This window comes from Anopheles maculipalpis, chromosome 2RL (genome assembly GCF_943734695.1).
Source record: "Anopheles maculipalpis chromosome 2RL, idAnoMacuDA_375_x, whole genome shotgun sequence".
NCBI classification, from domain to species: domain Eukaryota; kingdom Metazoa; phylum Arthropoda; class Insecta; order Diptera; family Culicidae; genus Anopheles; species Anopheles maculipalpis.
In genome coordinates this window covers 8,209,321-8,228,762 of record NC_064871.1, presented here as the reverse complement: position 1 = coordinate 8,228,762, position 19,442 = coordinate 8,209,321, and the positions used below count along the sequence as shown (strand labels likewise).

At 45.7% G+C, this 19,442-nt stretch overlaps 2 protein-coding genes across 3 annotated transcripts in view; one reads left to right on the top strand and one right to left on the bottom strand.

Moving 5' to 3' along the window:
- LOC126559425 (gamma-aminobutyric acid receptor-associated protein) overlaps positions 1 to 19,442 on the top strand; it is a 228,474-nt gene that overhangs the window by 62,712 nt on the left and 146,320 nt on the right. The gene's annotated exons all lie outside the window — the stretch shown is intronic.
- On the bottom strand, positions 11,624 to 15,634 carry LOC126556761 (protein pygopus-like). 2 transcript variants are annotated; one of them, XM_050212237.1, is made up of 2 exons: positions 13,472 to 15,634; positions 11,624 to 13,438 (listed from the first exon to the last, which is right to left on the bottom strand). In XM_050212237.1, the coding sequence occupies exons 1-2, from the start codon at positions 15,558 to 15,560 to the stop codon at positions 11,679 to 11,681; spliced, it is 3,849 nt and encodes a 1,282-aa protein (XP_050068194.1). In that variant the 5' UTR covers positions 15,561 to 15,634; the 3' UTR covers positions 11,624 to 11,678. The 2 variants fall into 2 exon arrangements, with proteins under 2 accessions (XP_050068194.1, XP_050068193.1); XM_050212236.1 differs by having other exon boundaries at positions 11,624 to 15,634.

Genomic DNA, 19,442 nt, shown 5'->3' with positions numbered 1-19,442 from the left:
GATTATTTCTCCATGCGTGTGCGGCTTTCTTTAAGTCCAATTTTTAATCGACATGAAAATAAAATTTTGCAAATTGGCAAACCTCTTCTACTTCTCCAACCTTCATTTCCTCTGCACTTTTACGAGGCTACGAGACTCAATGTGCGCAGCTTTTTTCCCACAGTTTTCAAACATATCGATACGGTACGGGTCGGGTCGGCTTGTAATAAAGCCAATATTCTTGATGGTTCAAATTGAACTATCGGTTTCCGACAACAACCAAAAAAAAAAAACTAATAAAAAACACGACAGTTTGACAGAGGCTGGAAAGGAAATAGCCGAAAAGCGCATAGAAAAGCTCCACCTACCTATTTATAATTCGTAGTATTATTTTATTTATCTTTATTTTGCCTCTACGGCGGCGCTATTGGGGCGATTTTCTACCGCGCGGTACGCGGTAAAACGCAACCCAGTCAGTATATATCACCAACGATTACCCGTGCGCGCCCAGCCTTTTGGTCGCGTTTTGATGATTTATCACGAACATATCTGTCTGGTGGAGTAGATTTAAGGTTCGTCCGTTGTTTTTTTTTTTCTTCTCTATTTCTCTATCTCTATCCGCTAGAGCTGTCCTTCTTCTCACTTTTTCCGCCGTCAACATCTTGTCGTTCCGAGTGTGTGTTTGTGGCTGTTCCGACACAAAGCCCCGGCGTAGTGTTATGATTATGAGCGTTTATGCTGCCGACGGGCAACATATACGATTGAAAAGGCAACCAAACGTGCACGTGATGAGTGGGATACACTTCCACTTGCTTCCTTTGCTTACACATGCGGTTAGAAGTTAGAAGAGCCCGCGAAACGCCACAAAATGAATAGTCTGATGAGCATTTATGAAAATCTTCGCAACAGCAGAATCATACACACACCGCACTACGGGTTAGAGGGTGGTACGAAAGAAAAATAAATGCAATTTATTTATACCAGCTTTAAGGACACATCAAGAAGACATATTCGAAGGCAGCTTTCAAGGATTCCAGATAGTTTTATTTTGAACTTTTTCATTTTTCTTTTGATTATTATATAACTTCTGAAGGTCTAGATCACAAATTGCTCAGAAAGTAACTATTTATAATTAATTTTTCTGACAGAATAAGATGAAATAATACATTTTTGAGTATTTGGAGCTTACCAGTAAAAAACTCGAACCCAACCCATTCCAGGACAGCTGCCATTTACGCGGTACTTTCTATCAACTCACAATTTAGGTGATCTAAACCAAAATCGGTTAGCCAAGATCTTTTCAGGCTGTTTGTGTTAAAGGAGAAGATGTTAATTTTATTATGTATTTGTAGTATTTATCAAACAAAACTTCCCCTATTGACTAGTTTTGTGAGTCGTTTTTCAGATATTTAATTTGTAAGATCAACTTTAAAACATTTTAGCATATAAAAGATGAAAAACAACCAACAACATATGTGATTTCATTTGAAAATCAAAAATATTCATCTTCTCTTGAGAAACATCCCGCGACTATCCCACTGTGCGTGTGTGCTGTCGCTTCAGACAACATATCATGCGCTAGCGAAGATAGACATTAATAACACCCCATCTGTTCGCGGTGTACGACGATTGTGCACCATTGAAGAGACCCTTTTCCCCTTCGCTCGCGTGTCCCCTCCCTTCTATTGCTTAGACTCCTCGTTTGCTCCCCCGAAATATGTTGGTCAATTTTCGTGGCAATCACAAATCAAAACGCAAGCGCCAACTTATGCCGCGTTCGCATTTAATCGTCCACCCTACTGTCTCGGCACCCTGCACAACATTCCCACCCTGTCTCCTTCTCGCCAGTCTACTAACTGGTTTCGGGGATGGTTATTATTTCGGTTAAATATTAATGTTTCGGAACGATACGATCGAATGTGGTTATTAAATTGCCTCGTGTTGCGCGTATTTTTATCGGAGTCGCTCGGTGGGCCACGGCCGGGGTTTTACCAGTTAAAAATAGCTATGCAGAAGAAGAGAGACCGAACCGCAAGCACAGCAAGTAACTGTAAAGCCTTACGGAATGGAATGGTCAAGTGAGAGTCAACCGGAAGCTTGCATTCAACGATAGATTTTAAAGACCATCCGGTGAAATCTTTACCATCTTCGTTCGGGCTCGAATGACAAAACCCATCTAAATAGTGTTTAATTATCTGCAACAGAGAAAGGGGACACAGTTCATCGACGATTCGAACGGTTACAAATCATATTTTGTCACATCACTATACACTTTTATCCACACTCAGCTTCGAATCTAAGGTGATTGATGCGATGTTAATACTTTTTTTTCTCATTCCAATTTGGAATTGATTTCTCACGATGATTGCAAACCATCGCTAGTCTTGTGGTTTGTTAAGCAGCAAATAATAAGGACAGAATGAAGCCATTTGCATAACTAACTTCGTTCGGGTATTGAATTGTTATTTAATATACTACCATTCCACCGCTATCATAATCCGTGGCAATAAATAGGATTAGGTTGCTAAATGCTGTAAGAATGATAAATGAAAATGGATTATATCTTTATTACCGTTGATTGGCCGTATTTTGAGACTTTGACGAGGATTTTGTAGCGATCCGTTTTACAATAACTGGGCACTGGGCGTCACAACACATCAAAACACCGAACCAAATCGAACGTATCAATCTTTAATAATGTATTTTTTCTCTCTGACGGCCCTATCGAAACAATACGGTAGCATTTCCTTATTAAAGATATTTCCCTTATCCTTCTGTCCTATACCTTTTGCACGACCCATGATTTGATATGAACAAAAAGGATGCTCCATAGTGCCTGCGGCTTGTTTGAGTGCGTTCATCACTATTTGTTTAGGATCGCAGCTCAGTGCGCGAGGTCAATTTCATTAGGATAGTGCTTGCACAATTATTATTTACATTGCGGTTAGCTCACGTCCCACGTATGTGGGCAGACACACCAACAGCGCGCACTGGAGAGTAGATACGAACATTTCTCCACACCGAATCCGCCGGAAGGATGTTTCTTCCAATCAACCAAATATCTGACCCGTTTGTTTCTTTTGCAGCTGTTGACAGCTTGTGCATAATTTCAACTTCGCCGGCTCCACAATCGGCCAGCTTCTCATCGATCTCTACCGAGCTTATCACAAGCATTATCGACAAACAAGTAACGAAAAGTGTGTGCGAGAGAGCGAGAGAGAGAGAGAGAGAGAGAGAGAAAGAGAAAACAACATTAAAACCCTCCCGCCTTAAAATGCTTCCCATTCGACGTGCCAATCGAAAGACTTCAGCCGGCGGTAAGAAACGAACCTTCGCTCTACCCGGCTTGTTTGTAAGCATTTCCGTTTCCATTCACTTTTCACCGATCGCGCGCGTTTGTGTGTGTGGAGTGGCACGAAGCGTGAAGTGACACTTCACTCTTCCTCCAACTTTGCTCAGCCAAAAATTCGTGAATCGGGACCAATCGAGCAATCGGAACTTCCGTTCGAGTTCGAGCAAACGCAGGCCGCAATGCCGGGGCCACAAACAATTAGCATAAAAATGTAGAGGAACAGCAAACCGGCGCACTGAACTGGTGATGATTTAAATAAAACGCTCATTATCACGAATATCGAAGACGAATTTCCTGTGTTGCGTTGTGATTTTGTGATAAATAATTAAACTTCATCAAAGCACCGTATTGGTGACATTGGAGCGAATAAGGAAATGGGGGAAAAAATGTATTTTTTTTTTCGTTTTGTTTCGGATGAGTTGAGGTGTTTCCCTTTTCTTTTTTGTAAGTGGGGAGAAAGTGTAATCAGCAACCCAAATATGTATGTGTGTGTTTTACTGTGGCGGTAATCTAATAAAGGCATACAGCGTTCATGGGAAATTTATTTCCATCCTCTTGTTGCACGCCGATCCCTTCAATTTGAGCTGATGCAAGAATGAAGCAATGACTTTCCTCTTTTGGAAGGTTGTCTCTGCAGATCATTCTTCTTCGGGGCCGTTCCTCAGCTGTTGAATCGCGTCCACAGTCAGGGTGCCATATTCGACACATTCGACTCGGATCGTGCCTGGACCTACGTGAAGCAAGATCAAAACAGCAGCAAAAAAAAAACAGAGTGAGATGCGAGAGAAACGAGACCATCTCAACCAACGGTCGAACCACTTCCGATCGATCCCGACATCCCGAGCAAAGCATGATTCAGCAAACAACGTGCTTCCTCATAAGAAGCAACCGTCCCGAGACGGCACATCCTAAACCGCAAGCAACGTTTCCACAATCATTTCACCTTGTCCTTGAAATTCACATCCTTCAGCAGGATTCATGCCAGTCCTCGCGCCGTAATGTTTGCTCATCCGAAATATAAAAACCCGGCAGCCCCTTAAAAACCCAGCTGGGAACGCCGCACAGTAGTGGTGTTTACTTCCCCATTCATTCACGCACACGCAAACATCCGTCCATCAAGTTCCCTACAATCCCGTGTCTGGTACGAATACTGTGTGTGATCTGATTTCTCTTCTTTAATGCTGCCCGACAAGACACACAAAAAAAGGATCTCTTTAGTTTTTAGCGCACCCCTTTAGGGCTGGCTGTCTACAATTTACGCTTTCTCCGGTCCTTGGGTGGAAAAGTTTGCCTCAATTCTAAATCCTACCGCTCAGGACACTCACCCTACGAAGGGGTACCGTGTGCAATAGGACTAATCGGGGAATGCCCTCCTTTTTTCCGCTGCTCGTCTGGATGCTGCTACTTTAGCTTCCTTGAATCTTGGAATCACACGAACAGAGATCTATCCACGGAGCACACGGACCAAGCAAAAATAAGAAACAAAACCTCCACAACAAAAAAAAGAGAACTCATCTAACCCTTTTGACCCTATTTTTTGGGATCGTGTTAAGGAAGTAGCAGCAATATTTTGCAACCCGCAAGGTAGTACAGTTTTGTTTTGTCTCTCTCTCTCTCTCTTTCTCTGCATAAAGGCTCATCTCATTTCAACTCATCTCACAAGCTGTAAGAAAAGGGACTTTCTTTTCCTAGTTTTTTTTTTTTATTATAGTCCGGGACCGGGTTTCCTATCACCTTCTCGAGACATCGGGATGCTGACCGGGGAAGTTCGGTCCCTTCGGGTGAGAAGCTGTCTGTCTGTCGTTTCTTTCGCACACTTTCACATTTTCTCTTTTGCAAGGGTGGATGCCTTGTGAAAGAATGTTTTGTGTGCAAAATGCACCCCGGCTTTAGATGATGCAATGCAGCCATTTAATCCTTGGGTTTTCTTAGAAATGGAACATAATCAACTTGAGGTTAAAGCTGAACAAGCCTTAAATTTTTGTTTCCTTGTTTTCTTTATTTCGGTTTGACGAATAACTAGGCCAGAAATTATGAGCAGTCGTGGAAGGGTTTGATGGGAGAAGTTTTGCACTAGGAAATTAAATAATAATCGTAAATAAATATATAGGAGGAGAGTGTAGAAAGCTTAAAATGCATTTTCTAAACATTTTAATGAAGCCATAACAAATTCTTGAATAACACATTTTAGATCAAACAAGCTTAATAAAAAGGATTTTAAACCGAGTTCCTAAATCTGTGCGATTTGTGATTTTGTTTCGATTTTTTCTTAGATAAAGTAAGAATCATTTGCAAAAGAGTTTCTTGGACATAAACCATATTTACGCAGATAACTTCTTCTTGTTGCTGGTCTGCTCAAGACTGAGCACGTCACGTTGACATGGTCAGGTCTCCAATCAGTTTCCAGGAAACTCGGTCTAGGGCTGCAGTCCTCCATCCACAGCTGCATCCAATCTCCGACAGATTAGACTCCACTTGATCCAGCCAACCAGCTTGCTGTGCTCCTGAGCACCTTCTTGGTGGGGCATGAGTCCGGCATCCTCATCACGTTCCCCAGTAAACGTATCCTTCTGGCTTTGACTACCGTCAGGATATCAGCACCGCCAAACAGCTCAGCTAGCTCGTGGTTTATTCTCCTTCGCCACACGCCCTGCTCGCACACACCGCCAAAGATCGTCCTTAGCACCCGTCGTTCGAAAATGGCGAGAGCATTGGCGTCCTCTGTCAGCATAGTCCAAGACTCGTGCAAGGTAGGAGAACTCCTCTACCACCTCGAGATCGTCGCCGTCAACTGAAACTCTGCTTCTGAGACGCAAATAATTGGGATAGTTACGCAGATAACTATCCCGAATCAATCAAATCTAAAGCATTAAACTAAACCATACTTACTTATAACTAGCACACGTCTTCGAGAATACCCTTTTACTTCCATCCATCCAACTTGTCATCAATCTAACTCAATTTCCAAAAAAAAAAAACAGCACACAATTTCTACATACATTTTTCATCATTTTTGCTTTATTCCATTTGTTCCATACACTTTGTAAAAACCCATTTTGGTTTGGTTGTACGTGTTTCGTATGTATTCATGAGTGGGTATTTCTTCTTCTCCTGTTTTTCTGTCATAATTCCAATTGCGGGGTTTACCAATCAATACACATTTTTTTGCAGATAAACTTTGATTTTATTTTTGCACTTGCACTTAAAATTCTTCCCTTTTCTGTTTTGCGATTCGCTCTAAGATGCCCTGCCAATACATTGTACTCATCTTATCTATGCGCTTTCGTACACCTTAGTTTGAGGTCTGTTTCATAGTTGAAGTAATAATAATAATAATAAGTAAAAACATGGTGACAGTATGCATTACAACTAAAAGCTAACAACTGACAACTAAATGGCAACATGTGGCTTATTAACTACCATCCTGACTACCGAGCTTCCAAGCAAACAAACTAAAAACTGTTCTTCTCTTTACTATTGGACTGTTGTGTGTGTGTGCTAATAAAGTGTATTTCATGGCAAAACAAAACTCAACAAGTCAAGTGGTAAGTGATAGTATATGGCAGCGTAATTCAGTGTTCCGCCAACCAGCACCTCTCGCTAGTCAACTCTTACAGACTGATAAAACGTATAAGATAAATTGGCAAAAGTTGTAACAAACACGAGCCAGTATAACTTAATGATTAAAAACAAAAGGGGACACTTAAACTTAAAGCACCGGGTCGGACTTATGCCGTGATATTTTCTTTCGTCAAGACGCGTTTCCCTTATCCCTGCTTATACTAGCGTTTTCAACTGTCTGTACTTGGAGCTAGTACGGAAATGGGAATGTTGGTATGTACAACTTCCCATTGCAAAACATACTCTAATACTGAAAGGTATTGATGGTTGACGCGAAACGTTCAAATTATTTAAAACCAAAAATTAAAAGAAAAAACAACACCATTCTTTCATCCACTCAATTTCACTATTCTTTAACGTCTTTTTGCTACCAGTGTTGGTTTGTTCCACAACCCATTGCATCGCGTTTCTAGCGACCTCCCTTCACATGGAACCGGGGATATGTTTGCTTCTACCTTAACAGATTACGTGCGTGTATGGGTGTTTGCTTCCTCTCTTTCGTACGCACCTACACCCTTATTGCAAAACATGAAAACTCTTGATATTGAGCCTAATTATCTCACTGATATGGAACGATTGTTTTAAACAATATTGATAATCGGTTGCACACACTTTTGGAAGGGAGAGTCTCTCTTCAGCTGCTGCTTACGGGCTTTTTGATACATTTCGTTTTGTTGTAACTGTTTATACAAGTTGTTTGTTTTGTTTGTAGTATGTGTTTTCTCTTTTCGTGTACTTGTTTTAACCACTTAATAGCTACATCTTTAGATTTGTTTTACCATTTAATTTCATTTGTTTGTTATATGTTTTGTTTCCATTCGTTCTTCTCTTCGCTCTTTCTTTTCTCTATACATCTTCATTGTTTCACCCCACCCCCTCCCCCCTATACTACACACGTTCTTTTACGTCTCTTTTGTTTTGTATTTTTTCGTATATGCGCATCTCTTACTTCGCGCTCGCGTGTTTTGCTACATAACAAACTTATGTACCGATTGAGCATATATGGAGTAATGTAGTTTGTATTCTTTTTTTTTTTCTTTTGTTTTTGCTATTCACTTGACTTCCTGTATTGTTACGTGAACTGTCCTACCCATCTGACGGATAACATTTGGTAACTATGGTAACTATTCCAGTATTCATCCCCTCTTCTGCCACTATTTCTACCAGTGTTTGAGTGTTTGTTTGTAAGCTAAAATTAGATTAGGAGGAATGTTGCGTACAACGCTTATATACAATAAAGTAAAGTCAAATCAAAATACTTAAACGGATGGATAGTTAAGCTAATGAAACGTTCGCGTGTATCTACCGAATGGAAGAGTTGTGTGGCACAAGTCTCAAAGACCTCCGCCGCCAGTGTTTCCTAAATAATCAATCGGCCAAACTTAAACCATATTTGGGGTAGATATGTTACCGAATCGTACCGAATTTGTTTTATGATAGTCGTTAGTCGTTTTCGTTTGCTTCGAAAATCTTGTTTCAATCCCGCTCCCCGTCGATGTAGACTCTAACATACATTCTAACATTAAATTCTACGAGTATCCCTGAGGTTCAGATTTGGCTGTAAGGTGTTTACACTTCTTGTTTGTTTTCTGTGCTTCTTTTACTGTGCTGCCCTGGAACTCTGCATCGAAACTGTCATGTGTTTTGACTTATGTCTGGTGTCTCGATTTCTTACGATTCTGAGACCCGGTCTGCGAGCGAAATCAACGAAACGCGTGCGTATTTCGCCTTAACGAGCCTGCATTCCTAAAGCCTTGACCTTAAACGCGTTACAGACAAACACGGTGTGAGGCTTGCAAACGCAACGCCATCGAGACAAGACGTCTCGATCACGGCATTCCGACAGACTAATTAGTGTACTGCAGGCTAACACACCACCGATGCGGGGCTAACGGGTTTCTTGGCGAGATACCATCATCAGGCACCCATTATCGGAGAGCCCGAACTCCCATTAACGAAACCGAACGCGACTGCAACGAAATGAAAATTCAAAAAAGAAAAAAAAAACGCACCAACACAAAGGAACTAGGACGCTACATTTCCGCACCGGATGGGAACAATTGCAATCCAGGGTGGGTGCGCTGCCGTGCGTATAGGAACGTTGACAATTAATAGTAGTGTATTGCGTTAGTCTAATCGATCGATCGACCGATCGCTTAACGCTTGGTAACTCTTTCTCTTTGCCTAATACCGGTAACCATTTACGGGTTCCAATCCGTGTAACCAACCTGTGTGCGGGACGACCAGTTAATTAATCTAAACACAACCATACGCCCTGACGTATAAAGTGCTACACAATCACTTTCCGAATAAAACCTAACACACACACACACACACACACGAACGGGACGCGTACGCACGATCTACCGGCGAACGCTAGATTTGCTTCTAATGTTTCTGGAATTACGTGCACCTCGTGTCGTCCCACAGTTTCAGTTCCTACTGCCGCGTAAGTTCGATGATTTAATTGTGCCACTAAATAGCTTGATATTTGTTCGTTTGACGTGCTTTGAGTTGCTTCGTTCACATTTGGCATCGTAGTTTTTAACTGTTGCTTTCTTGTATTTCTACCACCAAGTTTTGTACCATCGTTACGAATTTACTTTCGTTTTGTTTGTTTGCTTCTGTTTTATCTGTCAACAAATTCAAATATGTTTTTGCAATTGTTTCTCTTTTTTATGTATGTGTTTGTTTATTGATTTCCCTTTTTATTGATCTTTCTTGTACGATTCCTTTTTTTTTCTCACCTGCTGCACCATTATCGATCGATTTGTACATTCGTTTTGTTTTACAATAGCCTATAAGAGATGATTTTACATGCAATTTCTTTTTCTACAATCAATTTTTATTTTTTATATTTTTGTATTTGCTCTTTTGTCTAATATAGAGTGTAGATCAGTTTAGTAAGTGTACTGGTTTTAAAATTTTTACGGCTTTCCGAAAGAATCGAAAATACTACACTCACACCCAACACGCACACACACACTCACACGCAATACATAATGCACACAGAGAAGAGAAAAAGGATACTTGTTCAGATCTTGTTTGTCTCCCTTTTGTTTGCTTTTTTTTTTTCCTCCCATTTCTTCTCGTGCACATTTTAACATCCTTATCAGATTAGGTACGTGATTGTAGGTATTTTTTTCCCTCTATTTCCATCTTCGTTTTTTTTTCTCTTTGATTTCTTACTCCATACTCTTTCACTGTGGGGCATTTTTCTTTTCATGTTGCCGGAAGAAAAAGGAAAGATTCACATTTATCTCGCTGTTAATAGTTTATACTACATTATATTACACAAAATCCGATCCGTTTTGCGCGCCCTTCCATACACTCACGAGCACTCATTTGACTGCGCTTTGCGTCATACACACTCATATGAAATCGAATCAAAAACTGGAACCCAGTACAAAAACGTCCTACGAAGAATACGTACACTACGCGTACACAGTAGATACTCTCTGATTTCTTCCTTTTTTATTGCTTTAAAATGTTCTCAATGTTCCCAGTGGGACAGTTGTATGTTGTCACATCTATATACTTATGCATAAAATATCATTCTAGTTGTTGTATGTTTCCGCTACGAAACACATCCCTGGCTGTCATGTACAGTAATAAATATATAGTAAAAGGTTTTTGCGGGTCAAACTCTTGGCTGACTTTTATAATCTCGGTAACTCTAGCTCTGCCACCAGGGTTTTTTATTCTCTTTCTTTTGTCACCAAACGGTGTGATAAAATATATGTAGGATACTCTCCATCAGGAGACAAAATAAACAATCTTCTTGGTCGAACCGACGAACCTGATGTGACTAAACAGTCTGATAGGTAAATGGAGATGGATTGTAAAATGCAAACACTTGTATTTTGAGGTAGAATTGTGCTTTTGTTTTCGATGCACCGAGGTAAAACGTTTCCGGGCATCTGAGGAATTCTGAATACTGTGAGCCTCCTTCCCTTATCACCGACGGACTGTTTTGCAATCACGTGTTCACGAGAGCTGTAAAACGCTCGATAGAATATTCCTGAGTTGGTGATCAAACTCTCCTCCCTGATGCTCACCATTCTTGGTTACAGTTTTACTAAAAGATATTGATTCTGATACAGGCTATGTCTCGCCCACGGAAGACGGTGCGAGCCTTTCAGTTTGATTGTTTATTTTTTATAAAACGAAAAAAACCGTAGATAAAGATGCTCTTTGCTCGCTTGAGGTAGCTGGTGTACTTGTACAATCTATTCACTTACTCCATATCTCTTTGCGGATCTCAGAACTCCGTTTGTTGGCACCCGTTTTGCTGGCGATGGCAATACATTAACATTTACAGGTAGTTTGACGGTTTCGGTTTCTGGTACACGGTTAAATTGTAGTAACTATAGGGTAACTCTTCACGCTCACGCTTACTTAAACGGCTACAACTGTTGCTTACGATACACGAATACGGTCCCAAACCCTCGGTCCTTATCATGGAGCACGCTGCAAACACGCTGCGATTGAGCACTCCTGTACAACGCACACACAGACGCACGCCCGCACTCAAACGCTCGTATCGACTCGCATTAAACAAAATCAAAAATTTACACTACGAAACACACCGACCCACCCCACCGATCCAACTGGTTGGTACAGGTCGATGACGGCCACCCACACCCACACGTTCCGGTTCCGTAGTGTTGTGTCGATCGCCGCCCATTCACAGCTCCGGTGTAAGACAGCGAAGATTCAGCCACCGTCATTCGTCCACCAGCCCAACGATATCCTTCTTGCCGCCCTTCTTCATACCGCCTCCCGCCTTGCCGGTTCGCTTCACCCCGTTCCCGCCACGTTCCTGGCCACCCGCCACATTCTTCCGGTGCGTCTCCGAATGTTTGATCATGTGGTCCTTCCGGATGAAACCCTTGCCGCACTGCTCACACGCGTACGGCTTGGAACCACTGTGCAGGCACATGTGCCGACGTAGATCTGTCTTGTGGTTGAACTGCTTCGGACACTGCTCACACTTGAACGGTTTTTCGCCCCCATGCTTGGCCAGATGCTCCTCGTACGATTGATTGCACGGGAAGCGTTTGCCGCACCGATGACACTTGTACGGTTTGTCCCCGGAGTGGAACGTTTTGTTGTGCTGCGTCAGGTAGCACACCTTGTTGAACACCTTGTCACACTCGATGCAGCGATGCACCTCGGGCTGCCCATTGGCACTGGCCGTTTTGTTAGACTTGGCCGACTCTACCTGACCCGACTGGAGCTGCGTCTGCCCGACATCCGTTGACGTGACGCTCGGGGAGCAGGGTGCGGGTGAAATGGCGGGTGCAGTCGCTCCGAGCTGAGGTGTGGCCACGCGGTACAACAGCTGCTCCTGGTACGGGTCGACGTCGACATGCTGCTGGAGCGTATACTCCTTGTACTTGTTGCCCATCGTACTGTGAGCGATCATCATCTGTTGCGATCGATGCTGCTGCTGGTGGTGCTGCTGCTGCTGCTGATCATTCAGGTTCGTCAGGATGGTAGTCCCATCGCTGCTAGTGGGACGCTGGTACTGGTCCGGTACGTTAGGTGAAAAGGGGGGCGCCGTATCGCCCTGATACACCTCGGCGCCCCCCGAACACCGGGGAAACCCCAACGATCCGTTACGATCGCCCGTCGTCGATTCGATCAGCCCGTCACCACCTGCCCCATCGATCCACTGGTCGTTCCCAGCCATCATGCCCATCGGCGACGCGTACTGCTGATGGTGGGCCGCATTACCAATAATAAGGTGATAGCTCGGTGCCTCCGGCAGGATGGTTTGGAAGGATGGAATGCTGGTGCTGATAGTTAAAGGATTGGAGATGGTGTGCATTGTGTGGGGCTGCGTGTGGGGGTGGTGGTAGGGCTCCATTGAACTGATGATGTGCTGCGGCGGCGGCGGCTGCTGCTGCAGCGGCTGCTGCTGCTGCTGCAGATGGCCCACCGGCGAGCCCATGCCCATGGTGGGGGGCGTGTGGGTGTCCGTGGGCGTGCGGGTGGTGCTGGTGGAGATGCGGGTGCCCAGGGTGTCCGGGATGCCCACCGTGGAGGTGTGCGGATGGGTGGTGGGCGTGAGGATGGTGGTAATGGTATGGGTGGCTTGCTCCATTTGCTCCGCCATGCTGTGGCTGTTGCTGCTGTTCGAGTAGATCTGCAGGCCCCTCGGTTGGGAGACTTGGACGGAGGGACCTGCTACCCCGTTTGGGGGAACCGCTGAAGAAGTGGAGCTGGCTGTGGTGCCGTTCGCGCTGGTCGCGCCGGCGTACGGGTGATGAAACCCCGGTGACTGGTTCGAGCTGACCACCTGGCCTACGCTGCCCGGATGCTGATGGCCGGGCGAGTTCCCGGCCGTCGAAAACCCCGCCGATGCGCCACCGTACTGCTGCGCACCCGGACCCGTCCCGTACTCGGGACTTCTCGGTGGATCGGGCGGTGGTACCGGCTGCTGTATAGGTTGCTGAATCTGCGAACCTGCTCCTCCTCCTCCTGCTCCGCCACCTCCACCGGAGCCACCTCCACCAGAACCGGCTCCTGAACCGTTGCCAGCTCCACCTCGGCGACCCTTGTTCGCATAGTTCGGATCACGCCCCGGGTGATGATGAACGCTAATCGGCAGCGTAGCCGGATCCGGCTGTCCACTCGATTTTACCGCATTCTTGTGCAGCGTCGTGTTGTAGTGACGTTTCAGATGACCCGAGCTTGTAAACCACTTGTTGCACGCCGTACAGTTGTACGTCTTGGGGCGGCGCGCTTCGTTCGATTTCCACGCCGTACCCTTGGTAGGTCCCGCAGTCCCTGGGAGCGACGAAGTTGCCGGCTCGAACGTACGATACTGCGAGCCACTTTCCTGCGGTGTGGTAGTGCTCGGAAAGTCGGACGGACTGGTTGCGAGCTGATTGTCGTGCATCTCGTCCGCGTACTGCTTCATCGTCTGGGCGTTCGTCGGCTGAGGAGCCACGGCCGGTGGTGGCAATGTAGGTGGCAAACTGTACTCATTCTTCACGATCGGACTGCCGGTAGTGCTGTAATGACCACCTCCACCACCACCAAGATACTCGGACTTTATCGCTGGCGTTGCCGAGTACTCGGACTTGATCGGATGATGGTAGTAGGCGGCGGCTGCTGCTGCTGCTGCTACGGCCGCTGAGTGCTTCATATCCGGTCCACCACCGTGCGATGGATGCGGAGGTGGCAGTGACGGAGGACCCATAAAGTTGTGCGGATCGTGCCAGGACATCATCGGGTGTCGTTGCATCGATTGAAGCGGATGCAGCGAGTTCATCGGTGGCAACAAGCCACCATCACCCGCAGGCCCGTAGCCAACCATCTTTTGCGAGTCGAGATCTAGGATGTCCGAGGCGGGCGCTTCTTCCTTCACGGGGTACACTGGTGTACCGCCTGCTCCAGCACCGTACGAGTAGCAGTTACCACCACCACCACCACCACCCTGCAGATCAACCTGATCGACACGCTGCTGCTGATCTTGCGCTGCCTGCACGTTCGAATGGATCGTGGCCTCATGCTCGTTCAGGGCCTCGTCGGACTCACACACCATACCACACTTCTCGCATTGGATCGGCGATGGGGACGGTGTTGGTGGAATGTTCGATCCGCCCGTCCCATTCGGCGGTGAATGTGATGGCTGAGACGATTGGGACGTAGTGCTGGCGACGGTCGTCACTGTCGTGGATCCACTGCCGCTACCTGCTACGGTAACACCATTGGAAGAACTTACCACTTGCGGGCTCATACCGGCCGAACCGCCATTGCTGCTAACCACCGTCGGTGAAGATCCATCCGGACCACCTCCGCCGTTGCTGCCACTCGAACCACCACCGTAGGGATGGTACCGTGCCGAAGACACTACCGATGAGCCGGATTTATAGTCGGTCGGTTGCAGTGGTGCACCGAGTACACCGCTACCGTAATCTAGACCCGACCCAGGTCCACCGGAGTAGTAACTGCCCGGATCGTAACCGGGATGGATGTAGCTGGGATAATGCATCTCACTGCCTGCTGGCCCGGTGGGCAATCCTAGCTGATGCGGATGATGACCTACTTGTTGATGCTGCTGATGTTGCTGCTGCTGCTGCTGCTGCTGCTGCTGCTGAGTGTGATAGGGCGATGTGCCACCACCGCCGTAACTTTGTGGAGTTCCCGGCTCCGTTATGGTGGGTTGTGGCGTTGGTGGCTGATTATCGCTCGAGTCGGCAGCGGCCGCTATCGTCGTGTGAGGTGAAGCTACCGGCTTCAAACCGGCCGTCGTGTGCGTCGGTGTATGCGAACCGGGCTGGTTGTTGTTCTCCGTGTCGGAGGATGTTGGCGTCGTGGAGGAAGGTGCGGTTCCGTTCGTTGTTATGGTGGTAGCGGTGGTGGTTGTCGTTGCAACCGCTGTCGTTCCGAGCGTTGTACTGACCACGGGCTGCTGCTGTGAACCCCAACGGTTCATGCTGTCATGCTGATGGTAGTGCATATGATGCACCTGCAACGATGACGCACTCTCAAAGTATAGGCCACACTGGGAACAGATGTGCTGTTGCTGCTGCTGCTGCTGCTGCTGTGACACACTCTGGGGAACCCCGTGCAGAGTCCCCCCATTACTGGCCATCACTCGATGGCAGCACCAGGTTCACTAGGTATTTGCTACGAATCGACGACACTGTTCCACTCACTAGCATCGAGCTCTTCTTAAACGCACCTCGCTGGCAAGTCTTGAACGAGAGATTTTAAAATTCCAGAACGGACGATCTTCAGGACACACTTGTCTGCAGGATGATGTCTCAGTACAGTATGACGCTTCACTCACTGTTGTCAGTCACTATCGTTACCGCTTTTAATTACCCACCGAAAAGATCTACCTCGCTGTACGCCCACTGCCCACGAGGTAGTCAAACAGCATGATTTTCCTACTCGCTTCTGTTCTGGAATTTTGCCACTTACACACACAAACACATTGGCGCACACACATACACACACTCACACACAAACTCACAGAGGATCGTTGATGTTGAGAATTTTCACATAAATCGATCCTAATTAACACGGCGATGCTTGCTCTCCGGCAGTTAGTTTTGGAGATCGTTCAAGACCTTTTGTCTTATGCCCGGGGTGTTCCTCTTGAGCTGCACCGTTTATTATGCTGTCCCGCAGACTCCCCGACTAACCCGAGGCAAGCTAGTAGCACGACGGGCAGTAGCGCACCCACACACACACACACAAACACACTGTAGCACACACCTTGTGGACGCAGTGTCACTTAGGTTTTCCACTCCATCGGCTCACTCACGGTGACAAACGCGCAAATTAACATAGATTCTCAATAAATTTTAATTATCACCGTTTTTGTTGTGTTCCACCAGCGCGCCGTGGTTCCGGTCGTGGTAGAATAATGATCGAAGGAAGAAAGAAGCCACAGCACAGCAGTGTCGGGGCATCACACTGTCTTTTTTGGGGGCTGAGGTGGATTTCTTCTGAGGTCTCTGGGCGGGTTTGCTGCTTGCATTAATTTGTTGTTTTCACTTCTCTTTTGTCTTCTCGCGTCTTATCAAGTCACCATGTGTAGTTGTTTCTCGTCCGTTTCCTCTATTTTATTTTTCGATATGTGTTTTCCTGTATGATTAAACCTATTTGCTTGCTGCGTGGTCAATTTGTTCACACGAAATTTTCACATCACACTTCACATTTTCTTCACGATCACTGTTGATCACAAGCAAAATAGAAAAAAAGGTGGTTTCGTTTGGGTCTTTCCGTTAGAACACGCCACTAAACTAAACCAAAATGATTTTCAACTTTCCGTTGTGAAAATTTGAATTTCACCTTTGGGGGCTAAGAGTTTCCCCCCCGTGGGGATAACAGTCGCCAACAAAACGACACGAGCCCACCTCGTACTCTCGCAATGGTTTTTTTTCTGCGCGCCGACCGGAACGGATACCGACGACGACGATACTGACGGGTAACGCACAGCACTGCTCAACCTGCGTTCGCTTCGGTTGAGGACGCGTTTTAAAATGAAACCGAACTATCCGTCCCAAACAAATAGAGCCCACAAAACGGAGCGGTGCGAACCTTTTGCCATGCCGACCGACCGACCGAGCAAACTGGACCAAGCGTCTAAATCGGATAGCCAGAAAATCCCACCACCCCGCTGTTGTCTTTCCCGCTCTTATGCTGTATGTAGTGGTCGTTGTCCACCATGCACCTCCACCACCACCACCATTTTCATCAAGTCAGCACGTCTTAGTTAGGGGTTGAGAAAGAAGAGTGTGTCTCTATAGTCTTGCTCGGAGCACTCGTCTCTTTTTCACGATCTCATCGCCTCCTATGGTACTCTTATCCTTCGGTGATGTTGCACAGTAAAGATGCGTGCGAGTCTCCATCGAGTCATCTCTTTTTTACAACCCTACTTTCGATACTCTCTTTCGCTCTTTGGTAGGATTTCTTGCACACAGCATCTTGCTCTCTTGCCCAACGACGGCGGCGACGACGATGATGCTTGCCGCCGTCCGATGGAACTTCCCTTTCCCCTGCTTCGTACACACACACACACACGCATACGCAATTCCAAAACAAAAAAGGGGTAGTTTGCTGTAACTCTGGCTGGCTTGCTGGTTGGCGCTGCAAAGGCAAGGGTAGCAAAACAGTGTGGAGAGCACAGTGGGCAGCATCTTTTACATAGACACCACACGCACACTGCCCATTATGTACGACCAGAGGGGGGGGTTGTTTTGGAGAGAAAACTCTCGTCCAGGACATTCGAATTCGACACGGAGAAAAATAAAATTAACCCAGAGACGCTTCAAATGAAAAGACGACGTTTACTGTCTGTGCTCTGTGGAATTTGCTGTCGTCCTGTAAAGCTGTAATTTGATCCTGAGCACGAAATTTTTTTTTAACATCCTTCTTCTTTTAGGGGGTTGGAATTTAGCCCAGAATTCGCCGGCCTGTTCCGTTAATCCTGCAAAAGATCGTACGGTAGATCTGTACAAAAATTTCGCGCATTTGCAGGATGTCGTGTCCTTGCGATAGATTCAAACTACCCCTATTTGCTTAACTGACAGCACTGACAGCATTTTGAGTTCTGTATGATCACCGATCACTGCGCATACACGCACACACACACACAATCACAAAATGTTTCCTCCCCTTCCAGTGTGTCAGTGTGAGTTGAGTATTGGTATGTGTTGTTGGATCTGTGCAAAGGAATGGATACGAGCACTGGTTATCCTGCTCGCACAATTTGATTCCTTTTTTTTGCAATCGCGTTTAAGGCTTCGGAAGGGCTGGAAGGCTTCGGGTGCAAGGAACGCGTTGGAAGAAGGTTTTTATTGGCCGCAGGAACGGAGCCTAGACTCGCGTACTGATACAATCAAATGGCGCGAACGATGAGCTGTTTGTTTTTTTTGGAAAAATGTATTTTAGATTTTGCCTCAATCTCTTAAATGCAATCAAATAAAAAGGATTTCCTTTTAGTTAAATTGTGTTCTAGGGAATTTTCACCATTAAATGTTTGTTTCAGATTACTTTTACGGTCAAAAATGTAACTCCGTGAAAAGCAGCTCTTAATATTTGCTATTCCTAACTTTATTTTGCATTCATATCATGAAAAAATCATTCTTTGTATTCCTATTGATTCTTCCGAAAAGAAGCATTCTTGAACATTTTTCCAAACCACATCACATGCCAGTACCGTGCGATTGTTTGCCTAGCCGCACTAAATCATCTGTTCCATCCTTCTTCAAACATTCCACAAAATGCGTGCGACCGTCCTAGACGCTAGCGCTTCGCCCGGCTAAATGAAGCATAAATGAGACACAATCAGGGCGCAAAAACCTACCAACTAGTCAGGCGTGGGAACTGCTCCCAAAGCGAATCAAAACTACTACTCCCAGACCCTAGAGGGAGATGAGAGTGAAAAAAAAAACACACGACTCATAATAAAAACTTCTGCCCCAGAAAGACACAACTGTTGCTCGGCAGCAACATCACATTTTGTCACAACACACTTGCCGCTTCGGTCGGCAAACATTGATTCTGCAATATTGTAGGACACGGTGCGCGAGGTTTTTGTACAATCAACGTGCCTTACTTCTATAAAGCAAATCAAACCGCTATCAGATCGGGATCAAGATCCGATATCTCGAGCGTTCAGGAAGACTGTTTCCCTACCGTTGGATGCATAAATTATGCTAACGAAACAAACGACAAATATTTGAGCCATTTTTCGGTGGTACCATTTCAATTTCTTTCGCTTCGTATCGCCCTGGTTTCCCTCTCTCTACATGTGGTAACGGTGGCTTCCTTCAAATGCGTCCGTTCGGTCACATAACTCATAACATTCCAATACGCGACGTATTTTGGGGCGCTTCGCTAATCAAACTGTATGCACTAATTAGCACAAGGGCAAGCCGCTGGTATGCCAACTATGTTTACAACACCCCAAAGATAAAGTGACCGAATAAATCAACCGATTTGAAGTGAAGGCCACAGTCAT

What these genes read in the sequence shown, in the direction of transcription:
- LOC126556761 (XM_050212236.1), bottom strand. Translation starts at nt 15,560, where the DNA reads ATGGCCAGTAATGGGGGGACTCTGCACGGGGTTCCCCAGAGTGTGTCA.